This window comes from Neoarius graeffei, chromosome 24 (genome assembly GCF_027579695.1).
Source record: "Neoarius graeffei isolate fNeoGra1 chromosome 24, fNeoGra1.pri, whole genome shotgun sequence".
Lineage (NCBI taxonomy): Eukaryota > Metazoa > Chordata > Actinopteri > Siluriformes > Ariidae > Neoarius > Neoarius graeffei.
Genome location: NC_083592.1, coordinates 3,303,770 through 3,327,756, shown reverse-complemented (window position 1 = coordinate 3,327,756; position 23,987 = coordinate 3,303,770). Strand labels below are relative to the sequence as shown.

At 42.6% G+C, this 23,987-nt stretch overlaps 1 protein-coding gene across 2 annotated transcripts; it reads left to right on the top strand.

Annotated features, from left to right (window-relative positions):
- Window positions 1-27: 27 nt before the first annotated feature.
- Window positions 28-22,490, top strand: ube3b (ubiquitin protein ligase E3B). Of its 2 annotated transcripts, none has more exons than XM_060907807.1 (27): window positions 28-220; window positions 720-862; window positions 1,053-1,220; window positions 1,388-1,493; window positions 1,761-1,820; window positions 1,917-2,021; window positions 2,338-2,434; window positions 2,603-2,688; window positions 2,845-2,927; window positions 3,098-3,203; window positions 3,643-3,763; window positions 4,062-4,239; window positions 4,581-4,747; window positions 4,931-5,098; window positions 5,536-5,707; window positions 7,171-7,289; window positions 7,377-7,491; window positions 7,937-8,036; window positions 10,261-10,380; window positions 12,081-12,257; window positions 12,756-13,004; window positions 15,381-15,446; window positions 15,566-15,624; window positions 17,304-17,486; window positions 17,855-17,966; window positions 18,557-18,649; window positions 21,540-22,490. In XM_060907807.1, exons 3-27 carry the CDS (start codon window positions 1,060-1,062, stop codon window positions 21,729-21,731), a joined length of 3,195 nt encoding a protein of 1,064 aa, XP_060763790.1. In that variant the 5' UTR covers window positions 28-220; window positions 720-862; window positions 1,053-1,059; the 3' UTR covers window positions 21,732-22,490. The 2 variants fall into 2 exon arrangements, with proteins under 2 accessions (XP_060763790.1, XP_060763789.1); XM_060907806.1 differs by having other exon boundaries at window positions 28-237.
- The last annotated feature ends 1,497 nt before the right edge of the window (window positions 22,491-23,987 follow it).

Genomic DNA, 23,987 nt, shown 5'->3' with positions numbered 1-23,987 from the left:
ATTGTCGATATTTGCCGGCGATCCAACAAGTTGACATTTTCAATGTCCAATCACCGCTCGCGTCCTGTTGCTGAGGCGGGATTTGTCGGAATACGGGTGGAGGGAAATAATGCTTGCTAGCAGCAGTTTTGTTGAGACTCTCTGTACTGTTTATATTTATTAAAACAAGACCCAGAGGCCCGAGCAGGACTTCTATCAGCTGTGTTGCGGCTCGGTTCAGGTTCGGCTGTTCAGTTGGTGCGTGTTTGATGCGTGACAACATGAAGTTTATCCGCTGTGTGTAGAACTGGAGTGCAGCAGCGAGGCTAATCAGGCTAGCAGCAGCGGCTAGCGGGTTTGTTGTTGTTTACAGTAAAAGTGGAGATGGTTTAGCGGTGTGGAGGAAAGTTTGCTGTTTATATCGATATTCACCAGAAGAATCCGTTGTTCAGCTGAAGCGTTCAGCCATGAAGCAGCCGTGCTGTTCTGAGACACAGTAAAGCTGCAGTTATTTAAAGGTCATTAAGTGCTGAAGTCTAAAGTGTTGCAGTGACCCTGCCAGATGTGTGACAGATGTTTCTTCACTCTTCTTGTGGGCTGCAGTGATGCTGAACCGCTGTTGTGACAGTGTCAGGGAATTCCTCAGCTCTGTGCTGCAGTGTGTTGATGAGTGGAGTGTGTGATGGTGTTTGGGAATGATTTGAAATGAGCAGTTTTGTCTTTATTTTGAACTCCCACAGGAATTCCAGCTGGACCTTCGGCGCAGGTGTGAGAAGCGGCTTGTGCGTGCGACATGCTGGGTTTGATAGAAGTGGACACGCGATAGCCTTCGTATGAGCTTTAAAAGAGAGACGAGACTGAAGACTGCGACAAGGAGGAAAAGGTAAGCGGCAGCTCATCCACCTCGTTTACACCGAACCGAAGCCCTGAGCCTCTGCTGATGGTCAGATCCATCCGAGAGCTCGTCTTCGAGAATGTTTAAAAATCATTTTTACACCACTTAAAAATGTCGCAGCGTTAACATCCTTCCACACTGTGGTGTCGTGTCTCTCGCTGACTTTGGCCCTGAGCAGGTGAAAGATGTTCAGCACGACGCAGACGTCCAAGTCTCAGTTCCTGGATAAAGCGCGTCTGGCGCGGGAGGAGAGGAAGGGGCAGAAGGAGAAAGAGCGAGCGGCTACGCAGATCCAGGCTCTGGTGCGCAGGTTTATCTGTCGCTGTAGACTGCAGAGAGAAATCAGGTGAGCTGCTCCACAGCACCAGCAAGCGTTCCCTGACGTTACTACACTGTGTGTGTGAAACGTCCTGCAGTGAACATGATGCTGTATGCACATACTGCCCTGTATATTCTTTACCTCGGCTGTAAAGTGTTGCATCATTTCCTGTTTTTAATCTGAATATTTCTCAGGAAAGAGGTGGATGAGTTCTTCACAGGAAGCACGAAGAGGAACGCACTGTCCGTCTTTAAAATCGCAAGAAAACTGTTATTCATATTCAACAAAGATGATAAAGTGGTACGTATCAGCGCAGGACTTTATAGATTAGAAACGTAAAGTCGGCGTCAGTTTAACGTTCCTGACTCCGCAGCACTGAAGGTTGAGCAGTTTGTTGTTGAGAACAGACACAGAAGCGTTGTTTGTTTATCTGGGAGAATCATTCCGTGCAGTTTAATTTTCCCACGTCACTGTGATGAGACTCGTCTCTGATCACGTCAGTCTCTGCACTTCTCCCTGCCGCTGTGTTGGTGATGAATGATGGTGAATCTTTTCTTCACTCCACAGAGGTTTGAGAAACTCTGTCGAATGATTCTGGGCAGCATGGACGCTGAAAACGAGCCGAAAGTAAGTAAAGGGAGAATAAAGAAGGCTCGGGGTTGTTCGACTCTTCCACACCTCAGGGTTGTGGTGGTGTTGTGACGGCGTCCTGTTGTTCTGTAGGTGTGGTACGTCTCTCTGGCGCTTTCTAAAGACCTGACCATCCCCTGGCTCAAACAGATCAAAGACGTGCTCTGGCTCTGCTGCGAGTTCCTCAAAAAGCTCAAGGTATTTATTCTGAAAGAACCGCCGCCGTGATCAGAGCGGCGTTTCACAGTGAAGCTTTATAAACGACGCTAATTATAACTCTAACGTATGATTCGTTGTGTGTGATATGGATGATGGTAAAGAATAAAGTATTAGTGGTCAATCGTCTATAGACTGGAGCGCACTTTAGATTAAAGCGGAAATATTCTGATCCTGTAGAAAGTTGACTGAAGTTCATAAAATGCAAATAAATTTGATGATCATTACAATACAAGAATGTTTATTTCACTCATTATAAAACGGTCAAAATTCTCTCACTCTCTCTTTCTCTCTGTAGCCGGACATCCTGCAGGATAATAAATTAGTGACTCTGTATCTGACGATGCTCATCACCTTCACCGACACGTCCACGTGGAAAATAGTGCGAGGGAAAGGTTAGTGCTGTGTGTGTGTTGTCGTGCACGTCACTAACTCGTGTAAACGTAGCTTGGTGCAGTGTGTGGGTTAAATGACTTCCTGAGCTTCAGTGTTATGAGTGTTGGATTAGGAAAGTAAAGTGTGTGTGTGTGTGTGTGTGTGTGTGTGTGTGTGTGTGTGTGAAGGTGAAACACTGAAGCCTGCATTAAACAGAATCTGTGAGAACATCATGGGTCACCTCAACCAGAAGGGCTTCTACTCCGTTCTGCAGGTGAAATCTGAGTCTAAATCTCTCTCTCTCTCTCTCACACACACACACACACACACACACACACACACACACACACACACACACACACACAGTGTCTTAATGTTTATCTTATCTAAGTTTTATTTCTTGTTGTCATTTTCTTGGACCCTGGTGTAGATTTTGTTGACCAATGGATTGGCGCGATCCAGACCCTCTCTCTCCAAAGGCACACTCACGGCCATCTTCACACTGTCACTCAGGTCGGTTACCATGGCGATCAGGTTTACTCCACCTCCAGTGATGTGCTGCCGTGATTTAACTTTTTGGAACAAAAAAGAAAAAAACCCTTGTGTTATGTTTGCTGCAGTCTCTCAGCTCTGTGTGTGTGTGTGTGTGTGTGTGTGTGTGTGTGTGTGTGTGTGTGTTACAGACCCGTCATAGCAGCACATTTCTCTGAGAACCTGCTGAGATCTTTCCTCCTCCACATCATGTCCGTCCCTGCCGTCATCTCCCACCTCAACACACTCACTCCAGATGTACGTGTACACACTCTCACTCCAGACGCGCACGCTCACTGCTTGGTGTAATCCTCATCACTGGCACGAACAACAGCAAGTTTAACTCGCACAGCACCTTTCACCAACCCAAGGACACTCTAGTAACGGCACGGCCAAAAGACAAAACAGAACGAGAAACGGATCAACCAAATGAAGACATAGATAAAAGAAACACAACAAAATCACATTAACATGAGCATAAAGACAGCAGACGAGTTCAAAACAAAGAAAAAGACAGAACAGTCAATGAGCAGGAGAGAGAGAGAGAGAGAGATAAGAAGAAACCTATTGATAAGGTTTAAAATAATCGTTATTGTTCTTAAGAATCATCTGACAGAGCTGCGTGTTTGTGTTAATAATGTTTCCAGTTTGAACATTTTCATAAACCTGGTGTGTGTGTGTGTGTGTGTGTGTGTAGTGCGTGGTTACTATACAGACCCATGATCTCATGAGGAAGTTTGTCCTGTTCCTGAGTCGAGAAGAGCAGTGTTTAGACATCTGTGTGTGTCTGGAGGGAAGTCATACACTCTGCTTACTGGGTAAGAAAAAAAAAACACTACAGGATCTAATCTGTTTTTCACTCCGCTGTCTGACCGACACGGTCTTTACACATCTCCCCCAAGCTTTAATGGAGAACTTCAGTCAAATTAGAATTATCAGCATGTGTATTAACATAGTGATGTTAACATTAACGATTTTACACATTCCGAATTCCAAAAAAGGGACCGCTGACGTCATTCCTGTTTTTAAGTTTGATTTTAATTGAGAGCGTTAGTGCCTGTATTAACCGTGTGTGTGTGTGTGTGTGTGTGTGTGTGTGTGTGTGTGTGTGTGTAGGTAACCTGATACAGCTGGGTTACCTGAACGTGAAGGTGTTGGAGCAGGAGGCCGCTCACTTCGTGAGAGATCTGACAGACATGTTGTCCTACTGCCAGAGATACGTCTCTCAGAAAAAGTCCAACCTCACACACTGGCACCCGGTGCTGGGCTGGTTCTCCCAAACTGTCGACTACGGGTATTACACACACCCACTCTCTCTCTCTCTCTCTCTCTCTCTCTCTCTCGCATTCCATTATTAACTGTCGTACTACAAAATCAAAACACTCCCCAGGACAGTCTGTCTGAACTCTAATAATACACTCTCAGCATGTTAAGATTAAGTCGTCACTTAATAGCCACTGTACTTCCGTTCCTTTAAACGTTTTTATACTAGTAACATTTACGCAATAATAACTGTGTGTACATTCATTGCCTAAAACGTGAGCACGTTAGGACGTTTATGCAACATTAAGGGAACAGCATTAGTACAGAGTTTTATTTGAAGCTATTTTTTGTTCTGTTGTTGAATAAACTCAGGCTGAACGAGTCGATGCCGCTGGTGACGAAGCAGCTGCAGTGTCTCTGGGGCGTTCCTGTGATCTGCACACTCTTCTGTGACGTCCTCAGCAAAAAACTGGAGGTGCAAGAGCCCACCCCTCCTCCTCCTCAACCAACCACGGCTCAGAACAACCTGCCCGTCAAAAGTGTGTACGAACTTCGGTTTTTATGCACAAATACCACTTCAAATATTGGGGTTTTACAGCCTGATGTTTGAGTTTCTACGTTACAGTGAACAGTTTCCCAGAGTTCAGACAGATAATGAACAGCTGATCTAATCAACTATCTCGATACATTTATATGAACGGTGAGTTTTCTCTTCTGTTCAGATCTGTTTAAGCGAGCTTTTCAGAAGTCAGCGTCAGTCCGGAACATTCTGAAGCCGGTCGGGGGGAAGAGAGTGGACTCAGCCGAGGTGCAGAAAGTGTGCAGCGTGTGTGTGCTGTATCAGACGGCCCTCACCACGCTCACACAGATCCGCCTGCAGATCCTCACAGGTCACCGCACACGTACACACGCGCGCGCACACACGCACACATATATTTAATTACTGTGGTCAGATCTCCTTCCTTATAAGCCAGAAAGAACATTTAACGCTTTACCCGCTGATTACTGAAAACCTTAAACTAGCTTCAAATGCAGACTTTATGCTTAGAGCCAGGAAATATGACCATACAACTCCTGTTTTATTTTCATTATACAGCGTTTATTCTAACGTATGCCTGTTAGCACATCGCACGTGTCGTGCGCACACACACACACACACACACACAGATTTATTTATCAATACAGAGTTTCAGACAGGAAATAATTTTCCAATGAAACTCTGATAGCTTTCACGTCATTTATATGTTTTTTTTTTGTTTTTTTTTTTCCCCAATTCCTTTTACATGTTTAATAGTGCTGTAGTATTATTATTGCGTGTGCTGTGCAGGCCTGACGTACCTGGACGAGCTGCTGCCGAAACTGTGGGCGTTTATCTGTGAGCTTGGACCTCAGGGAGGACTCAAACTCTTTCTCGAGTGTCTCAACAACGACACGGACGAGTCCAAACAGCTGCTCGCCATGCTCATGCTCTTCTGTGACTGCTCACGACACCTGATAACGTCAGTCTCTCTCTCTCTCTCTCACACACACACACACACACACACACACACACACACACACACACACACACACACACACAGTATTCCTCATCATTTGTTACTTTTCCAATGAGTTTTATTGTCTGCATTAGTAACACCAGGCCCGGCGCCAGGAACAGTTTACTAAGGGGGCAATTAGAAATCGCAAGGGGGCAAATATTTTTCATATAGTCTGTAGTAGTGATGGCGGTCTGACAACGTGTTTCAAACAATTAACTGCGCCAACCACAAAACCACGGCCCCGAAGGTTGCTTTAGTCCGGGAAAATCATGTGACATATTACCAGGGCAGTTGCGCTTTATCAGCCCCCGTGCCCACCTGTTAACCCTCCCCAACAATTTTCTCACAGACATGCGTTGCAACCGGAAAGATGCCAAACATAAAACAACGCACACAAACCTACAGGCAAGTCCTTTACATTTAAAATACATACAAATAGCTCCGCGGCATGAAAACAAAACGCCAATGCAAGTCTAAGGTACTTGGCTCGGTGGCCAAAATCATAATTTAAAAAAATCAACAGACCCCGCGGCTGCACCAGTAATAGCCTTCTTGACTCGCACCGAGTCAACGCTAACCACTTAATCCGCGATCCCAGTTTAGGCGTGTAGGGGACAAAACACTCTGAAGTGATGAATTTTCCCCCCCGCTGCATGGGGGGTGACGTCAACGACACATATTCTTATGCTATTTGCGCACAAAGCGGACCATATATGAACACATACACCAACATAAACGGAGATAAACTTAGCCTACAAAGAAAGAAAATGGATTCACAATATTGTGATTGAACTGGTTTAATTCGGAGGGGGAAAGACTACTCCCGTAAACTGACTGCATATTACAGGATATTGCAGAGACAGTGCACTTGTAAGTGTGCATGTAAAACCCCCGCCCGCCCGCACGACCCCTCCCCTTGTCCTTATCACAGGTCTGTGTGTGCGCGGCTGTGTCAGCATTTCACACATACACCCACAATAACTAGTCCCCAGTAGTTAGGATTGATACATGTGTCTAAAACAGGGTTAATATTAAATTCAGGCTATTTGAAATAATCCTACCTTAATACAGTTGAATTCTACGATTGCAACGTAAGAATCATAACAACCAATCAGATTTGTTCTACCGTGCCAGTTTTAGTAGTGATTTATGTGAAATGTATTTTTGTGCAATGCGCAACCACTTAATATTTCGTATTTGAAAATGCAAATTATTAATACGTCTATAATACATTATATTTTCATAAGAAAACAATTAAGTGATCTGAGTCTCCGTTGAGGGGGCGAGGCTGTAGCCACGAGGGGGCAACGCCCCCTTTCACCCCCCCATGGCGCCGGGCCTGAGTAACGTTAATGTATTTTTGCCAGTACACCCGTGTCTGGGCCTGATGTATGCGTGTGATTAATGTTGCGCCTGATGAACAGGATCCTGGATGATATTGAGGTTTATGAGGAGCAGATTTCCTTTAAGATGGAGGAGCTCATCACTATCTCTTCCTTCCTGAACACATTTGTGTATAAAATGATCTGGGATGGCATTCTGGGTGAGCTCCCATAATCCTCTTTGTTGTCCACAGTACAGGTGTGTGTGTGTGCGCAGGAGTGAATTTAGTGTATTGATGTGTTTGCAGAGAATGCGAAAGGAGAGAAGTTGGATCTGTTCCACAGTGTGCACGGCTGGCTGATGGTGCTGTATGAGCGAGACTGTCGCAGGAGATTCACGCCTGATGAACACTGGCTACGCAAGTGAGTCTCACTCGTGTGATCCAGCATCAGGTTTGAGAGACTCCGAATGGAAATTCTGGGAATGAAAGAAAAGTATCAAAACATCTCAAGATGTTATCATGCTTGGCAAAGAAAGAAATGAAGAAAACCAATTTTTGGTGTGTGTGTGTGCATGCGCTAAGATTTTTACGGCTCAGTCTCCAACATCAGACTACCATATTAGGTAATGCATCCAAACAGTGCTATATTTGTGGGATCTCTCCTTAATTCTGTACCCTCAGTTTGCAGGTTTGCACACAGCCCATGCGTGTTCAAGGCAGTTAAAGAAAATTTTCCTCACAACGATACTGTAATATTAAAGGAAGCAAAGGAAATTATATTCATTGTTGTTTGTAAGGGTTCTCCTTGTGTGTGTGTGTGTGTGTGTGTGTGTGTGTGTGTGTGTGTGTGTGTGTGCATGCATCAGGGACCTGAAGCCTAGTCTGCTGTTCCAGGAGCTGGACAAAGGCAAGAAGAGAACTCAGCTGCTGCTGCAGTACATCCCTCACGTCATTCCACACAAAAACGTCAGTCCCTCCTGAATCACACCTGCCAACTTCAGTACAGGAATTTACTTGTTCTTTATACAGCTGAAATAACGTGCTTCTGTCCTGTGCTTGTGCAGTACAGTGTTTGTTTATTAGTTTATTAGGGCCCGAGCCCTATAGGGCGAAGGCCCTATTGTTCTTGTAAGAGTTCACTATTATTATTCTTCCGTCTTCTTCTTCTTCTTTATTTTTCTCCGCTGTTGGGCCATTTTCGGGGCGCTTGCCATGGGCGAAAACGCACCAAATTTGGCACCAGTTCCGAGAATTGCCACCGCTACTCAGAACCAAAAGCCCAAACTTGGCCGGGGCTCAGGGCCTCTATAGCGCCCCCTAAGTCGTTGTGATTTTGGCCTCCCGCTTTAAGGTGCCTGGGTGCCGTGTAGTTTGTAGTAGTGGCATGCCATTTGGTACGCATATGTATCTCACTAAGCCGGACAAAAATGTAATGCCAATGCATTAGCCACGCCCAACAGGAAGTGAGGTAATTTCACTTTTGTGCGAAATGCATGGCCACGAAGACGGCGCAACTCCTCCTAGACCGTTCATAGGAATGTCACCAAAATTGATAGACATCATCTACAGACATGCCTGACAAAAGTTACTAAATACGTTTCACGTCGGGTAAACCGTTCAGAAGTTATACGTCAATCAATTTTCGATGCAAAATTTTACATGCTTAAAAATTCATAACAAATCTTCTGATTGCTCAAAACTGCTCATACTTCACACGCAAATCACTCATTGGGCTTCTGACATGTTACCCAATTTCTGTGATATTTCGCCACTGGGGGCGCTATTTTTGGGCAAAAAATCCAATCTTTCCTCAAATTTGGTCAAACTTCACGGCCACCCTCTTACTACCTCCCATGTCATGTATACCACATTTTGGGTATTTTCGTCCATGGGGGGCGCTGTTTTTGGCCGACGCAATTGCTCCAAAACGGGTTTTTGGTAAATAATTCCATAATGCTTTTCCTTCACCCCACTACCTTGTGATAGTACGTTGCTGTTGTAGACACTTATTTTTCCAACTCATAATCGCTCATGTACAGCATAGCGCCACCTACTGACATGGGAAAAACCAAAAAATTTATTCTTCAAAAATCTATATCTCATCTTCTATTTACTCAATTGTCATCAAACTTCATACGCTAACTCTTCATAGCTCACCTGACATATACGCCAAATTTTGTGCACTTTCGCCACTGGGGGCGCTATTTTTGGGCAAAAAATCCAATCTTTCCTCAAATTTGGTCAAACTTCACGGCCACCCTCTTTCTACCTCCCCTGTCATGTATACCACATTTTGGGAATTTTCGTCCATGGGGGGCGCTGTTTTTGGCCAACGCAATTGCTCCAAAACGGGTTTTTGGTAAATAATTCCATTATGCTTTTCCTTCACACCACTACCTTGTGATAGTACGTTGCTGTTGTAGACACTTACTTTTCCACCTCATAATCGCTCATGTACAGCATATCGCCACCTACTGACATGGGAAAAACCAAAAAATTTATTCTTCAAAAATCTATATCTCATCTTCTATTTACTCAATTGTCATCAAACTTCATGCGCAAACTCTTCATAGCTCACCTGACATATACGCCAAATTTTGTGCACTTTCGCCCCTGGGGGTGCTGGTTATGGCAAAAATGATATTGCAGCTTCTGATTTGTCAAACTTGGCAAGCAAACTCTTTACAAGGCCCTTGTTGGGGCGCTTGCCATGGTCGACAACGCACGAAATTTGGCTCCTTTTTCTTAGACTGCCACCGCTACTGAGAACCAGAAGCCCAGATCCAGGCGGGCCTCAGGGCCTCTATAGCGCCCCCTAACGTGTTGTGATTTTTGCCTCTCGCATTACGGTGCCTGCTTGGCATATAGTTTCTAGTTATTTTTATTATTATTAGGGCACGAGCACCGTTCAGTGCGGGACCCTATTGTTTTTGAAGGACTATTATTATTATTATTATTATTATTATTATTATTGGGCCCCGAGCACCGTCCAGTGCGCGACCCTATTGTTGCCATGTGTCCAATTCTGTGCTTTGTCGCCATTGTGGGAGTCATGTCTCTTGCCGAGGAAGCTGTGGAAGGTATTTCGCGGGGACGCATGCCCCCGCCCCCCTTGGCCGCTGGCGCGAGGGCCCGTCGAGGCCGCTTGCGGCTTTAATTTTAATTACACTGTCTCATTTTATCCAATCAGAGGGTTCTACTGTTCCGGAACATTGTGACGAAGGAAAAGGAGACACTGGGATTGGTCGAGACAAGCTCCGCCTCCCCACATGTGACACACATAACTATTCGACGCTCTCGCATGCTCGAGGTGCGTGTGTCCAATCCCAAGTCCGGTTACTTCGATAAAACATTTTTTGGTATTCAGGGCTCGACATTAACTTTTAGACCTCCTTGCTCTGGGGGTGAATTTCCACTTGTCCCCCAATATTATCACTTTCCCCCGATTTTGCGAGTACTACTTTTTTTTGGGGGGGGGGGGGTTTAGGAAAACCATAGAATAGTTGTGAATTGCAACATAAAATGAAGATCAGACATAGAGTTGAAGTTTGGTTATTGATAAAGTTTATTATTAAGTTTGGTGACTGGTTACTTTTTACTTCTAAAGGACAATAACAATTTTATCCAAAATAGTTTTTCCTGCCGTAGTAGATTTATTTCCATTTCACATGCATGCAGCTGTTGTAAAGTTCATTGTGTTTGTGTAGAACTCTCTCGGACTGTAGGTTCATTGCTCCATAATGTAGAAATCATAAAATAGAAATCTGTAACAAAGTGTGTATGAAGAAAGCAGTAGGGTGCCAGGACATTTGAACAGTATTGTGTTTTTGAAAATATTTATGTCGGATTTTTTTTTTTTTAGATCATCCATCTCTAGGTTTAAAAAAAAAAAGGTGTTGGTTGTGGTTGTTTTATGCAGACCTGGCAACCTGTAACTGAATCAGTGCAGCCAGTCTGTCATGATGCATCGCGGTTTTGTTTTGTTTTTTCTTTTTAAATAAATCTAGAGGTGGATGATCACTAAATACGCCACTATATAAATATTTTGCCCAGGACTGTGTTCCTCTGATAACAGAAACAAAGCTCCAGCTCTCTCTGCCCTTAATCTGTTCTGTTCTTTCAGGATTTATCGCGCATGTCGCTCCTTGTTGAGTTTTTATACCCGAGTTGTTTGAAACCAATCTGGGTTTTCTGGGTCGAATAAGGAAGTGGCTTCACCTGTCAGAAAATCAAACACCTTCATGAAGGAGTGAACTCGAATGCAAGCAGAAAAAAAATAAAATTAGATTCTTAAGCAAGCTAATACATTTTAAATACAATCGTGAATTTCTCTGGAGTTTTCAGGCTGAGCTCCTCTCCTCGTATTCTTTAACCGCTCATTTCCTCGTTGTTCTTGAAACATTTGCTTCTATTTGTTAACATTTTTCTTGATAGCGGGGAGACGGTAATGCCTTTTATCTGCTTTTCTGTTTGAACAAGCAAAAACAGCGCAAAAATGAACCATATTGAAGACAGATTAAGCTGCTTGCATGAAAGACGGTGTCTGTTTGACCCCAGCTGTAATTATCACGTGACGCGTGACGTCATGCACAAGGGGTCTATAAACAGTACGCATACCATACTACACCAGCGGGGGGGGATATAAAATAACCTGCAAAGCAGTAAATGAAACCAAGACTAAGAAAGGGACACTTTTTTAGGAACTGAAATAAAAGATCAAAAAGCCTCAATTTTGTGGTGCTAGTTGATGATATATGCTCATTCCATCTTGCCCAGTCGGACATGTCGGGGACCTATCCCACTTGCCCAAATGCATGTTTCACTTGCCCCGGGCAATCGGGCAGTGCTTAATGTCGAGCCCTGGTATTTGATAAATATTTAAGTGACTTTTTTTCAAGACAGGTTTTCTTTGTCCCACTGATTTACAGTGTTCAATATTACAGCTTCATATATTTCAATTTTGCTCCATCTGTATTACTCTCCCCCCACCCCCCCTCTCTCTCTCTGCAGGACGGTTATGACCAGTTGCGTAGGTTGCCTGTGAACTCCATTAAAGGAGTGATCCGTGTGAAGTTTGTGAACGATCTGGGGGTAGACGAGGCTGGGATTGATCAGGACGGAGTGTTTAAGGAGTTTCTGGAGGAGATCATTAAGAAGGTCTTCAACCCTGCGCTCAACCTGTTCAAGGTGTTTAACAATATTTCTGTCTTCATCTAACACGGCTCAGTAAAATCTTCAGCATTAGGACAACAACAGTTTAAGACTTAATTAGATATTTATGGTAAAAAAACAAACATGCGTTTCAGTGGACAGTAAAATCCAGCTACCTTCAGCTCACTGAAACACATCTTTTACACCAAAAAATTATTTCTTTTTAAATGAATGACCAAGCTGTTTTAGAGAATCTTCTTCTGGAATTATAGACTTCCTTTGGTTATATCCTGGTTCCACACCAAACCATTCATTTGTTTCTCCACAATAAAATACTTGGACAGTAAGTACATCTAGAGTTTGGACATGCATTCTTCTTCTACAATCTTTCTCAAATGTATCCCTTTATTTTTGGGTATAATTAGTTTCCCGTTGAAATACCTGGGCATCAAATGTGTGTGGGTTTTTTTTTTAAATGTTTTTAAATGATCAGCCAGGTCTGTAATCAGCTCTTTTTCCCTTTCTCCCACGCAGACGACCAGTGGGAATGAGCGGCTGTACCCCTCCCCCACGTCCAGCCTCCATGAGAACCACCTGCAGCTGTTTGAGTTTGTGGGTAAGATGCTGGGTAAGGCGCTGTACGAGGGCATCGTGGTGGACGTCCCCTTCGCCTCGTTCTTCCTGAGTCATGTGCTTGGACATCACCACAGCTCCTTCTACAGCTCCATCGACGAGCTGCCCTCCCTCGACTCGGAGTTCTACAAGAACCTCACCTCCATTAAGGTGCTCTGTACAGCTCCGTTTGTGTTCGGATTCTGTTCAGGCGGTCGGATAAAAATACTCAAAGGCAGTGATGATTTAGATACGATTAGGCCTGTCACGATATTTGATATACCGACTTATCGTACGATAAATGAAAATGAACTCAGTAATTTTTTTTTTTTTTTAAACTGCGATTTTGGCATTTACGCGCTGTACATCTACATAGGGAAGTCGCCAGAGTATTAGCTTGACCCATTGAATAAAACACTGCGCTGTTTTCTGTCATCTCACGCGGCTGTCTGTCAGAGGCGGGGCTTCCCAGCATGCAACAGTTACCCAACCAGGGGATCCACTGAATGGGGAAAAGACAACAACACGGTGCTCCGTTGTACAGACCATAAGCGTCGAATTGGGTATGGACAGTATGGGCGTGTCCCTACCAATATTTCTGATTGAAGGAAAAAAAAATCACGCTCCGTCTGCGGTACACAAATAGTTCCTGTAGGTTTCCACTGGGTGAAACCACACAAAATTCGCTCATGAATATTCGCTCTGGGGGCGTGGTCACAAAAACAGCAAGCAAGTTTGGCTACTATGTCAATTAGCAAGTGCGGCTGCTAGCTAGCAAACTGTCCTTGAGGAATGTAGCGCTAGATTAGCTCATAAAATGAATCAGTTAACAACAGTTCGTATTCAGTGTGTAAAAACGACAACATACGAATATGACTTTTCTAAGTTTGTGTGGCGTGTAAATAACAATCCCACTTGATACCGACAACAACCGGTGTTCATTAAGGTCACAAAGACATTATTAAATCATATCAGATTGTGCTAATATTGCACCGAGTCTTGCTTGTGAAGTGCCTGCAAACTTTAGCAGCGCACTAACCCTGAATCTGAAGCGCTTCAGTTCAGACCTGCAGAGCCCTGACCGAGTTCGGGTAACAGGACACATGTAAACAACAACCCGATGGTGATGTGGACATTGTTCGAGGCCCAGACACCTTTTAATCAAATCAAACATTTTCACGTAATAAGCAGAACAGCCACCGCTGCCTTGATCAGAAATGTTTGGTGACTCCGCCTCTCTTTTGAAAACGTCACATACCGAGTCACACATCCGCTGAACTGATTGGTTTTCAAGGCGGTTCATTTGAAAGCGGGAGACTAAAAACTTCTCTGTTGAACCCTGTCACTCCCTCCTCCCCCCGCTCTGGGCTCAAGAAGACAACAGAAGGGCAATAATATAACAGCCAATCAGAATTCAGATACGTTGTGTTGCCAAGTAAAATTGTAACCTTTCAACATGTCAAAGTTCTCGAGCCCTCGTGCTGTTTTACCGTTAGATCAATCACACATCAGCTTAAACTGGCATTCTAAACCAGTTAGAGATCCCACAGAAGAGAGCGACTCCCCCTGCAGCCTCATGGAACGCAGTGTTTAAGGCTCCGGATGGGTTTTACTTCCATTTATGAGGGAAAGGAACATACACCCTCCCGACAGTCAGTGCGGTATTCGCTTGTAAAACACATTTGCAAATTGGTAGAATGAGTTAATCATCACATGCAAGACTTGCAATTAATCAAATGGATTTCATATTATTATTATTATTATTATTATTATTATTATTATTATTATTATTCATGAATTACTACAGTTCTGAACTTCAAATGTTAAAAGTCTGGCCTTTGGAGAGATGATGGAGACTCTTTTGGTGGAACACAACGGAGCAAAATATTGTGACCCTCTAATGTTGACCTGAAGTTGGCGCCACTGGGGGTTGGCATTGGGTTTATGCCCCCACCAGTGTTAATACCAAACCTACGCCCTCGCCTACATGTTCTCATTCTAACTGTTGTTACTTTTATCCAAATGACAGCTGGCAATACGTTGTTACTTTGCACGTTTTGTTGATCTGGGTACTGATCTTTGAGAAACCGGATTGGCAGAATGTTGCCTGTGAAGAAAAGAATGTCTTTATTATCCTGTGCCAAGTTAATATTTACTTAAGTGCAATTTTTAAGAGCCATAGATTGGATTTTATTTATTGTTTTTGTTGAGTGGTTTTGTTTGTTTGTTTTATTTCTTTAGCTTATTTATATTTTTGACGTTCCGCTGTTGAATTGAATAAGTTGACTTAATTAAAAAGTTTACTGTTCTTTGAAAGGGTATATTTGCATGACCATTATTTTACTAGTGGCATAAAATTGTCTTGAAAAGACGTCAACAATAATATCGTTTATCGCAATAATTTCTGAGACAATATATCTTCCAACAAAATTTGTTATCGTGACAGATCTAGATACAATTGTAGAGTGAAAGTTTTCATTTAGATCATATGACCGATGTATAAATCTTATAAAGGCTTATTGTGTGTGTGGTTGATTTGATTTCCAGCGCTATGATGGTGATGTCAGTGATTTGGGTCTGACTTTATCATATGATGAGGATGTGATGGGGCAGGTAATCAAAAACAACATTTTTCTTTCTTCCACTCTCTTGGTTCTCTCTGTCTATCTCTCACTTTTTTCTGTTTCTTTCTGTTCATCTTTGTACACGGTTTTATCTTTCTCTCCCAACAGTTAGTGTGTCACGAGTTGATTCCGGGTGGAAAGACCATTCCTGTTACTAATGAAAACAAGTGAGTAGCGAGTCCTTCACACATTCATATGGTTTAAACAGCATTAAAGCCGATACGCAGAACCTTTTATTTTTAAATAAATTTCTGAGTGAGTAGTGAGTCCTTCACACATAGTATCTCCATCCTTGACTCTTGTATGCTGCATAAATGGGAATAAAAAAATATATATTTTTGAGAGTTAAAATCGCCCGTAAAGTTGTGATTGGCGCTGCCCCGCTGAGCCAGCCAGCCCTGAGTGCGGGACGTCACAGCGGGAACCGGTTTTAAGGCCGAGGCCTTTTACAGCTTTAGACCAAAGTCATATCAATAAAAATTTATGGTGAAAGTAAGAAATAGCGTTACCGACTCGCTCAACTAAGACTGATTTGACTTCATTGATTGTGGGTTGACTCTCATTAAAACAGGATGGGTGTTATAACTTATGCAATATACATGCATGCATTTTCACTGATAAAACGTAAAAGGCTCATTAAATAATCAGATGAACTGAGACAATCACATTCTGAAGCAAATTAAATAATCTTAAACTGCTAACTTAAACACACAATACAAGGTACATGGATTAATCTAAATGCAGGGAAACAACGTGTTGTTTTTGTTGTTTTGTATCCGAATGAGAGTTGGAGCTTACCCGTCTGTGTTCTCGCTTCTCGAAGGCCGAGCTTGTGGTCAATTTGTTTTGAAACAATCTGACTTTCAGTTGTTTGTTCAGTTCTCCGTTCATTCACTTCTTCCACGTAAGGGCGAGATATTGCTGCTGAGGCGAGCGAAATCAGACGGCTGCTCCACTCATTCTCCATTTTCTCCATACGGAGTACTCCGCCATTACTGCTCGGCTCAGGCTATTACTAAAACCCAGGATGGGACGTCACCAGTTTTAGCAACAACCACTGGGAGGTCACTGCCCAAGCGATTTGTTACGTCCCGTTCCATCCCAGGTTTTTCCAACAACCCTCGGCTCACACTCCAGGAGAACTGGTGCAACTGAACTTGCTTTCCTTTTTTAAAATAATAAATAATAATAATAATAATAATAAATACTTTCCTTTTCTTGTAGTTTTCTTTAATTGTTGGTACTGCACCCTCTTTAAATCCGGGCTTATAGCCAACACTCCTCAACAGATCAGAGGTTTCGTACGAGTCTTCAGTAAAATGTGCAGAGCAGAGGAGAGCCCACTTCATAGGCGCCCAATGTGCCTGTGAACTTCTCATAAAACGCGTCCAGATCTCTGCAGTTTGAACATTCTTGGGCCATGAATGCAACGTAAATCCACCTTCTGTTGTGGATCGGAGTTGCAGTCAGCTGTGTTTTAGTATAGCGGAAATGGCGATGAGACCGATAGACTTCCTGCTGTGACGTCACATATGTCAAGGTCATTCACTCAGACCACTACCTATATAAATCACTTTAATCATAAAAATTACTATATTAGGTTTATTGTTAACGCTTAAAACTATTCCTGTGCCATTCTTGTGGTCTCAAGGCATTTATAAACGAAATATTACCTTATAAATATTACCTTATAAAGGCATTAACGTTAAATGTTGTTGTGTGAGATAAGAAAAGGGACATTAAAATAATTTCTTGCAGGTAAGTAAAAATGTCTTTGCACTTTCGCTTACAGTTTGTTAGCATCTACTGATTGGTCCTTCATCTCTCTCTCTCTCTCTCACTCTAGGATTAGCTACATCCACCTGATGGCACATTTCCGGATGCACACCCAGATAAAGGAACAGACCGGGGCGTTTATCCGCGGTTTCCGCAGCATCATCAACCCTGAGTGGCTGCACATGTTCTCCACCCCTGAGGTGCAGCGACTCATCTCCGGAGACAACGCAGAGATCGATCTGGACGACCTCAAGTGCGTCTGTCCTCTCACTCTGTCTTTCAGTCTGCTGTACTGTGTATTAGGTGTATTATATGTGAATGTACTCGAGTATCTGTCTGTGTAACAGTGTTACGGTGCTTCACACATCAAGAATTGAATATAAAGCTGTTTCTTGGGCAGTTATGTAAATGAGGGCGGGGTTACGCTTTTCACAGGACAGTTGTTCAAACAAAAAGTTTTCATAGTAGAAGTGTCCACTTTAAGTCAGAGAAATGGTTTAAATTTTTGTTATCTGCTCCCTTTATTCTCTACTCGTGCAGAAAGATCTACAGGAAACTATGAAGTAAAGCTACTCTTTGTGTTAACACAGGGGACAGTAATTGTTTCTCTTTGTCCTTTAGAAAGCACACTGTGTACTACGGCGGCTTCCACAGCAGCCACAGGGTGATAATCTGGCTGTGGGACATCCTGTCCAGCGACTTCACTCCTGAAGAGAGAGCCATGTTCCTCAAGGTTCCTCACCACAGCATGCTTTTACACGACACCTTGTTTAGATTAGTGACCGTAATGGAGTGTGAAGTGGGATTTTAAGTCATGAGTTTTATTTGATTGATGTGTATTCAGACCCTTTCGAAAGTATCGGAGCAGCAAGGTTCATTCTGTTTGCTTTCGCTATACACTGAAGACATTTGGGTTTGATATCAAAATATTCTCCCAGTGCTTATGCAGTGGCTTTTATGGATTTTCCCTCTCTTTTTCTAAGCTTTCGTGATTTTCTCCCATAGACAGCTCTCTGGTCTTCATGTTGGTTTATCCTTTTTATCAACAAGTGCAGTCTTCGTTGGTGAAATCCGCAGCTCAAACTAAGAGTCGAAATCCAGAGCTAGTAATTGTTTAAACAATCAATCTAACAGGACAGACCTGGGCAACAAGAAACACCTGTCAGTCACACGTTCCAATATTTTTATCACTTGAAAAATGGGTGGGTTCAAACAAAAGGTGCCCTGTTCTGAAGGTAACACCTGGATGTAAATATCTCCTTGTGATAAGACACGAAATGAAAAGTCCTGTTTTTCCTGAATTTGTCCCAATATGTTTTTTAGTTTGTCACCAGCTGTTCCAGACCTCCTCTGTTGGGTTTCGCCTATCTCAAACCCCCTTTCTCCATCCGCTGTGTGGAAGTGTCCGACGACCAGGTCAGATCAACACCACACATACAGACTCGTTCATAATGACTGCACACTGTATGTTTTAATGTGTTTAATTAATAATGTAAAGAGACATAACGACCACGAATGGTTGAAAAATACTGTACATGAAAATGTTTTTGATGCAAAATACTCCCAAACACATTTTACCGAAATAAAATGTAGCATCTTGTAAGGAAGGGCATGAGGCTAGTCGCTGCGTTAGCATTCTAGTGGATAATAACCATCACTAATGTTAGGTATCCTTTACATAACCCACTATGGGTATGTTGTTATTTCATGTATCGATGATTGATTGATTGATTGATTGATTGATTGATTGATTTTTCATCTGGTTTTTCAACATTGCTGATTTCAGTAACTTATTTGTGTATATATGTGTTTATTCGCTCCACATTCACTGGATATGAGCAATCGCCTGCTCTGATTGGCTACTCTACTAGTAGGATATCAGCTCATATACAGTGAGTAGAGAAAAACAAAATGGTGGTGCGTGTTGCTGAATCAACCGCAGATTAAATAAAAACTCTACTCTGAAACAAAACCCCAAAAATTACAAAAAAGCAACATAATATGGAATAAAATTATTTCATGGTAAGAACATGTCTGTTGTTGTTTTCAAGAATTATCGCATTTTTCACAAATTACTCCTGTCATTTCGCCGGTTTGTTTACAGTCTAAGCAGAAATGATTTTGTCGGACGTTTTGTATAAAGTTTTTATTTACTGAATTAGCTAAAAGTAAAAAATGCTCGGTTTCTTAAAATCCAGTGAATGTGGATAGAATAAAACAGTTATTCCACTCAATCTCGTCGTACATGGATTATAGACACCTCGGTGCTACGCGCCTCGTCATGTACGACTCGATTTCGTGGAATAACTGTTAAATACACAGCACTCCTCGTAAACAGTAGCTATTAAAAAAAAAAAGGGGGGGTTAAAAAATCCATCTTTTGGTGAAGTCGCTTCATCTCACACTGAGAAAAAAATTACGAAAAATCCAACCTTTTAATTGAAATACATTTATTCAGAGAAAAGCAAATCCCTCATTAAGAAATAATTTTCAATAAAAACACGACATTATTATTGGCACCCTGGAAATGACAGTGAACACAATGTAACTGAAGCATGTGTCCACTTAAATCAGGGGTCACCAAACTTTTTTTCTCTGGGGGCCACATTGTCGTTCCTGACTGTGATGGGGGCCGGGGTCGGGTCAGCTATATCACATAGAATTGTATGACCCAGACAAATATGACCACCAGCAGGCCTCATTGTGTAGTAGAGATTACTAGCCTGGCACAGCCATCCCCACTATATCCCCACTACTATATCCCCACTACTATATCCCCACTACTATATCAACACTTGATTCCTGGCACATATTTGTTTATCTTTACTAGTGGTTTGCAAAAGTAGTAATCGAGTCTTCACACTTTGTTTTAATTTGAAATACCACAGATATTCCATTTATTTGTTTTCTAATAAAAATAACATCAAAGCTGTCAAGGTAAGAAACATCTGCCTAGTTGAGGTGATTGACACTGGCAAAGGTGAGTGGAAAATTATAAACTGTAGGTAGGCCTGTTGATATTATTAATAATATAAATAATAATTGTATGCAGCACTTAATAAAGGTCAAATAAATAGGCCTATAAAATAAATACATTTTAAAAAACAGTGAAATTCTAATAATATGATCAATAGATCACAGCAGTTGTGCTGTGTCCTGCACGTCATTGCTCTCATCCATGGCCAAAGCAAAAAACTCAAATTCTGACGCTTTCTCATTCAGCTGGTCATACACGTTGCCCCCCAAATCTTCGGTTCGCCTGGTCATAGTAGGTGTGGAGAGACTCACCGCATTGAGCACATCCTTCTTGTCGGGACACACCTCCTCGGCCACAGCAAGCATGCATACTTTAACAAAGTCCCCATCAGTAAACGGCTTTCCATGGGTAGCTAGTAGGTGAGCTACCTTATAGCCAGCTCGGACAGCAGCCTGGTTGATCTGGGTTTGGCGAAGGAATACATTCTGTTGTGCAGCCAGTCCGCATTTCATCCTCCGAATCCTGTCTTCTCTTGTTTGCCCTCGCAAACTAGCATACTCTTTGTGGCAGGTTTCGTAGTGACGACGCAGATTATATTCTTTGAAAACCAACACACTTTCTTTACATACAAGACAAACTGCACGGTCCTTACACTGAACGAAAAAATAATCGGTGGTCCACTGTTCTTTAAAAACTCTGCACTCTCTGTCAGCTTTTCGCTGACCGCTCGCCATTTTGCTGTCCTGAGCACTGACAGTTCTCTGCGCGTGCGCTGCCTGTCACTGCTTGATTGCGAGCATATGACAAAAATTCGGAAAATATGAATAGTTCATTTTATAACTAAATATCAATTTTAATTGATAAAATCAACAAAATACAAGATGCAGACATGTTATTATTTGCCAAAAAGCAATTTAAAAAAGTAGGCCATGACCACTTTTGGGGATTGCCTCATAGGGCCGGTTCAAGTGATGGGGGGCAGAGGGGCTGGGGGGCCGGTCAAAGGGGGGTGGCGGGCCGGATCTGGCCCGCGGGCCGTAGTTTGGTGACCCCTGACTTAAATTGTACTTTTTTTTTTTTTTTTTTTTTTTTTATTGAATGGAGTGTGTAGGAACTTTTAAGCTTTCAGTTAAAGGTTGGATTTCTCTCATTTTTTCAGTGTGAGATGAAGTGACTGCACCAAAAATTGCATTTATTTATTTATTAAGCCCTTTTCACTCATTTTTACAAAGGGTGCTAGTAATTTGTGAAGGGCACTGTATGTGTGCATCTATCTACCTATACGTTTGTGTGTGTGTGTGTGTGTGTGTGTGTGTGTGTGTGTTTTAGGACACGGGGGACACTCTGGGCAGCGTGCTCCGTGGTTTCTTCACCATACGTAAGAAAGAGCCAGGCGGCCGTCTGCCCACCTCGTCCACCTGCTTCAACCTGCTCAAACTGCCCAACTACAGCAAGAAGAGCATCCTCCGAGACAAACTACGCTACGCCATCAGCATGAACACGGGCTTCGAGCTCTCTTAACACACACCTAAACATGGCCAGACTCTCGTTCAGAAATCAGCAGACAGAAAGTATGATGGAGCTTTCTGAGTTTCTGGGCATGTTCAGAGATGAGAAACATTTACCTGCAGCAGCACAGGGGTTAGTCAGAACATGTTCATTACACACACACACACACACACACACACACAGAGAGAAAGGAAAGATGAGACCCCTATTCTCCTCAGCATCTGAAACCAAAGGATCTCTGCAGGCTTTCTTCACCTCAGCCTGGACAGTTGATAAAACTCCCTCAGCAGATCTTCTTCCTGCTTTCATCTTCAGCTTGACCTCTTGTCTCTTTACATGTAAACCCTCTCACTACTGTATTTGGAAAACATTTAGAACTCATCACCACTGATGGATGTCGGTGTAGCACCAGGGTTTGGATCGGGTTCTGGTGTGTCTGTCTTTCTCCTTACTCGCACTCCTGAACCTTTCCTTCTCATGAGGATTGGGACCGAACCCATGGCAGTCGTCAGAGTGGAACACAGCCGAGGGTGTTTCTCAGGCTTACGCACAGAGATGTGGACTCGTCTCTTTCTCCCTCTCGCTCTCTCTCTCTGCAATGGAAAGCAATATGGATCAACACAAAGCCATGAAACACTACATGAAGGAGGAACCTTCAGGAGAAGCAACAGATCACGTGTTGGCTGAAGAGTTCCTGAGGCCTTTGTGTTGTTGCTGTTGGTTCAGATTGTGGCACCATGTGAGAGATCGAGAATAAAATAATTCCATGTTTATTGTGTTTCCTAATACACACTACAGGAGGAGAGAGAGAGAGAGAGAGAGTGTATTAACGTGACTTTTTGCACATTATTTAAGAGCGCAGGCTGTCTATAGTCATGAAGTTTGTTGAACAGATTTTATTGTTCTGTAATTGAGACAGGTTAGTAAACAAAGAAATGAACCCTTATACAGTGAGCTGAGATCAAGTAAATAAATTCTTATTAATGTCCTGTCATGACAACCTGACGAAGGCTGCACCGAGTGTGTGTCGGGCCGTGCTGCACAAAACAAAACTAAAGGACATCTGTTAAACAAGCAGGCATAGCTCGAGATGTACAGTTGTGTTCAAAATAATAGCAGCGTGTTTAAAAACGTGAGTAAAACTCAAAATCCTTATAATAGTTTTTATTTCCATGCATTGGGAACACTGCACATTATATTCTACATCAAAACATGAAGAAAAATGTATGAATATTTTAATTACTTTACAGAAAATGAAGAAAAATGAACATTGGGCTGTTCAAAAAAATAGCAATGTCTGCATTTTTCATTACAAACTCAAATATTTACTGTATAAACTGAAAAAATCTTAAGGATTTAGTATTCCTGTGAATCACTAAACTAATATTTAGTTGTATAACCACGGTTTCTGAGAACTTCTGGCACCTGTGAACAGGTATTCCAGCCCAGGATGATTTGACAACATTCCACAATTCCTCTGCATTTCTTGGTTTTGCCTCAGAAACAGCATTTTTGATGTCACCCCACAAGTTTTCTATCGGATTAAGGTCCGGGGATTGGACTGGCCACTCCATAACTTGTCATTTTGTTGGTCTTGAACCCTGATGCTGCTCGCTTACTGGTGTGTTTGGGGTCGTTGTCTTGTTGAAACACCCATTTCAAGGGCATTTCCTCTTCAGCATAAGGCAACATGACCTCTTCAAGTATTTTGATATATGCAAACTGATCCATGATCCCTGGTATGCGATAAATGGGCCCAACACCACAGTAAGAGAAACATCCCCATATCATGATGCTTGCACCACCATGCTTCACTGTCTTCAGAGTGTACTGTGGCTTGAATTCAGTGTTTGGGGGTCGTCTGAAAAACTGTCTGTGGCTCTTGGACCCAAAAAGAACAATTTTACTTTCATCAGTCCACAAAACATTTTTCCATTTCTCTTTAGGCCAGTCGATGTGTTCTTTGGCAAATTGTATCCTCTTCAGCACGTCTTTTTTTTTAACAGTGGAACTTTGCGGGAGCTTCTTGCCGATAGATTAGCTTCACACAGGCATCTTCTAATCGTCACAGTACTCACAGGTAACTTCAGACCGTCTTTGATCACCCTGGAGCTGATCATTGGCTGAGTCTTTGCCATTCTGGCTATTCTTCGATCCATTCGAATGGTAGTCTTCTGTTTTCTTCCACGTCTCTCTGGTTTTGCTGCCCATTTTAAAGCACTGGAGATCATTTTAGCTGAGCAGCCCATCATTTTCTGCACTTCTTTA

Excerpts from the sequence above, each read along its gene's own strand:
- ube3b (XM_060907807.1), top strand. The coding sequence starts at position 1,060 with ATGTTCAGCACGACGCAGACGTCCAAGTCTCAGTTCCTGGATAAAGCG. Across the intron at positions 7,492-7,936 it reads GATGAACACTGGCTACGCAA|GGACCTGAAGCCTAGTCTGC; the intron begins GTGAGTCTCACT and ends TGCATGCATCAG. Across the intron at positions 8,037-10,260 it reads ACGTCATTCCACACAAAAAC|AGGGTTCTACTGTTCCGGAA; the intron begins GTCAGTCCCTCC and ends TTATCCAATCAG.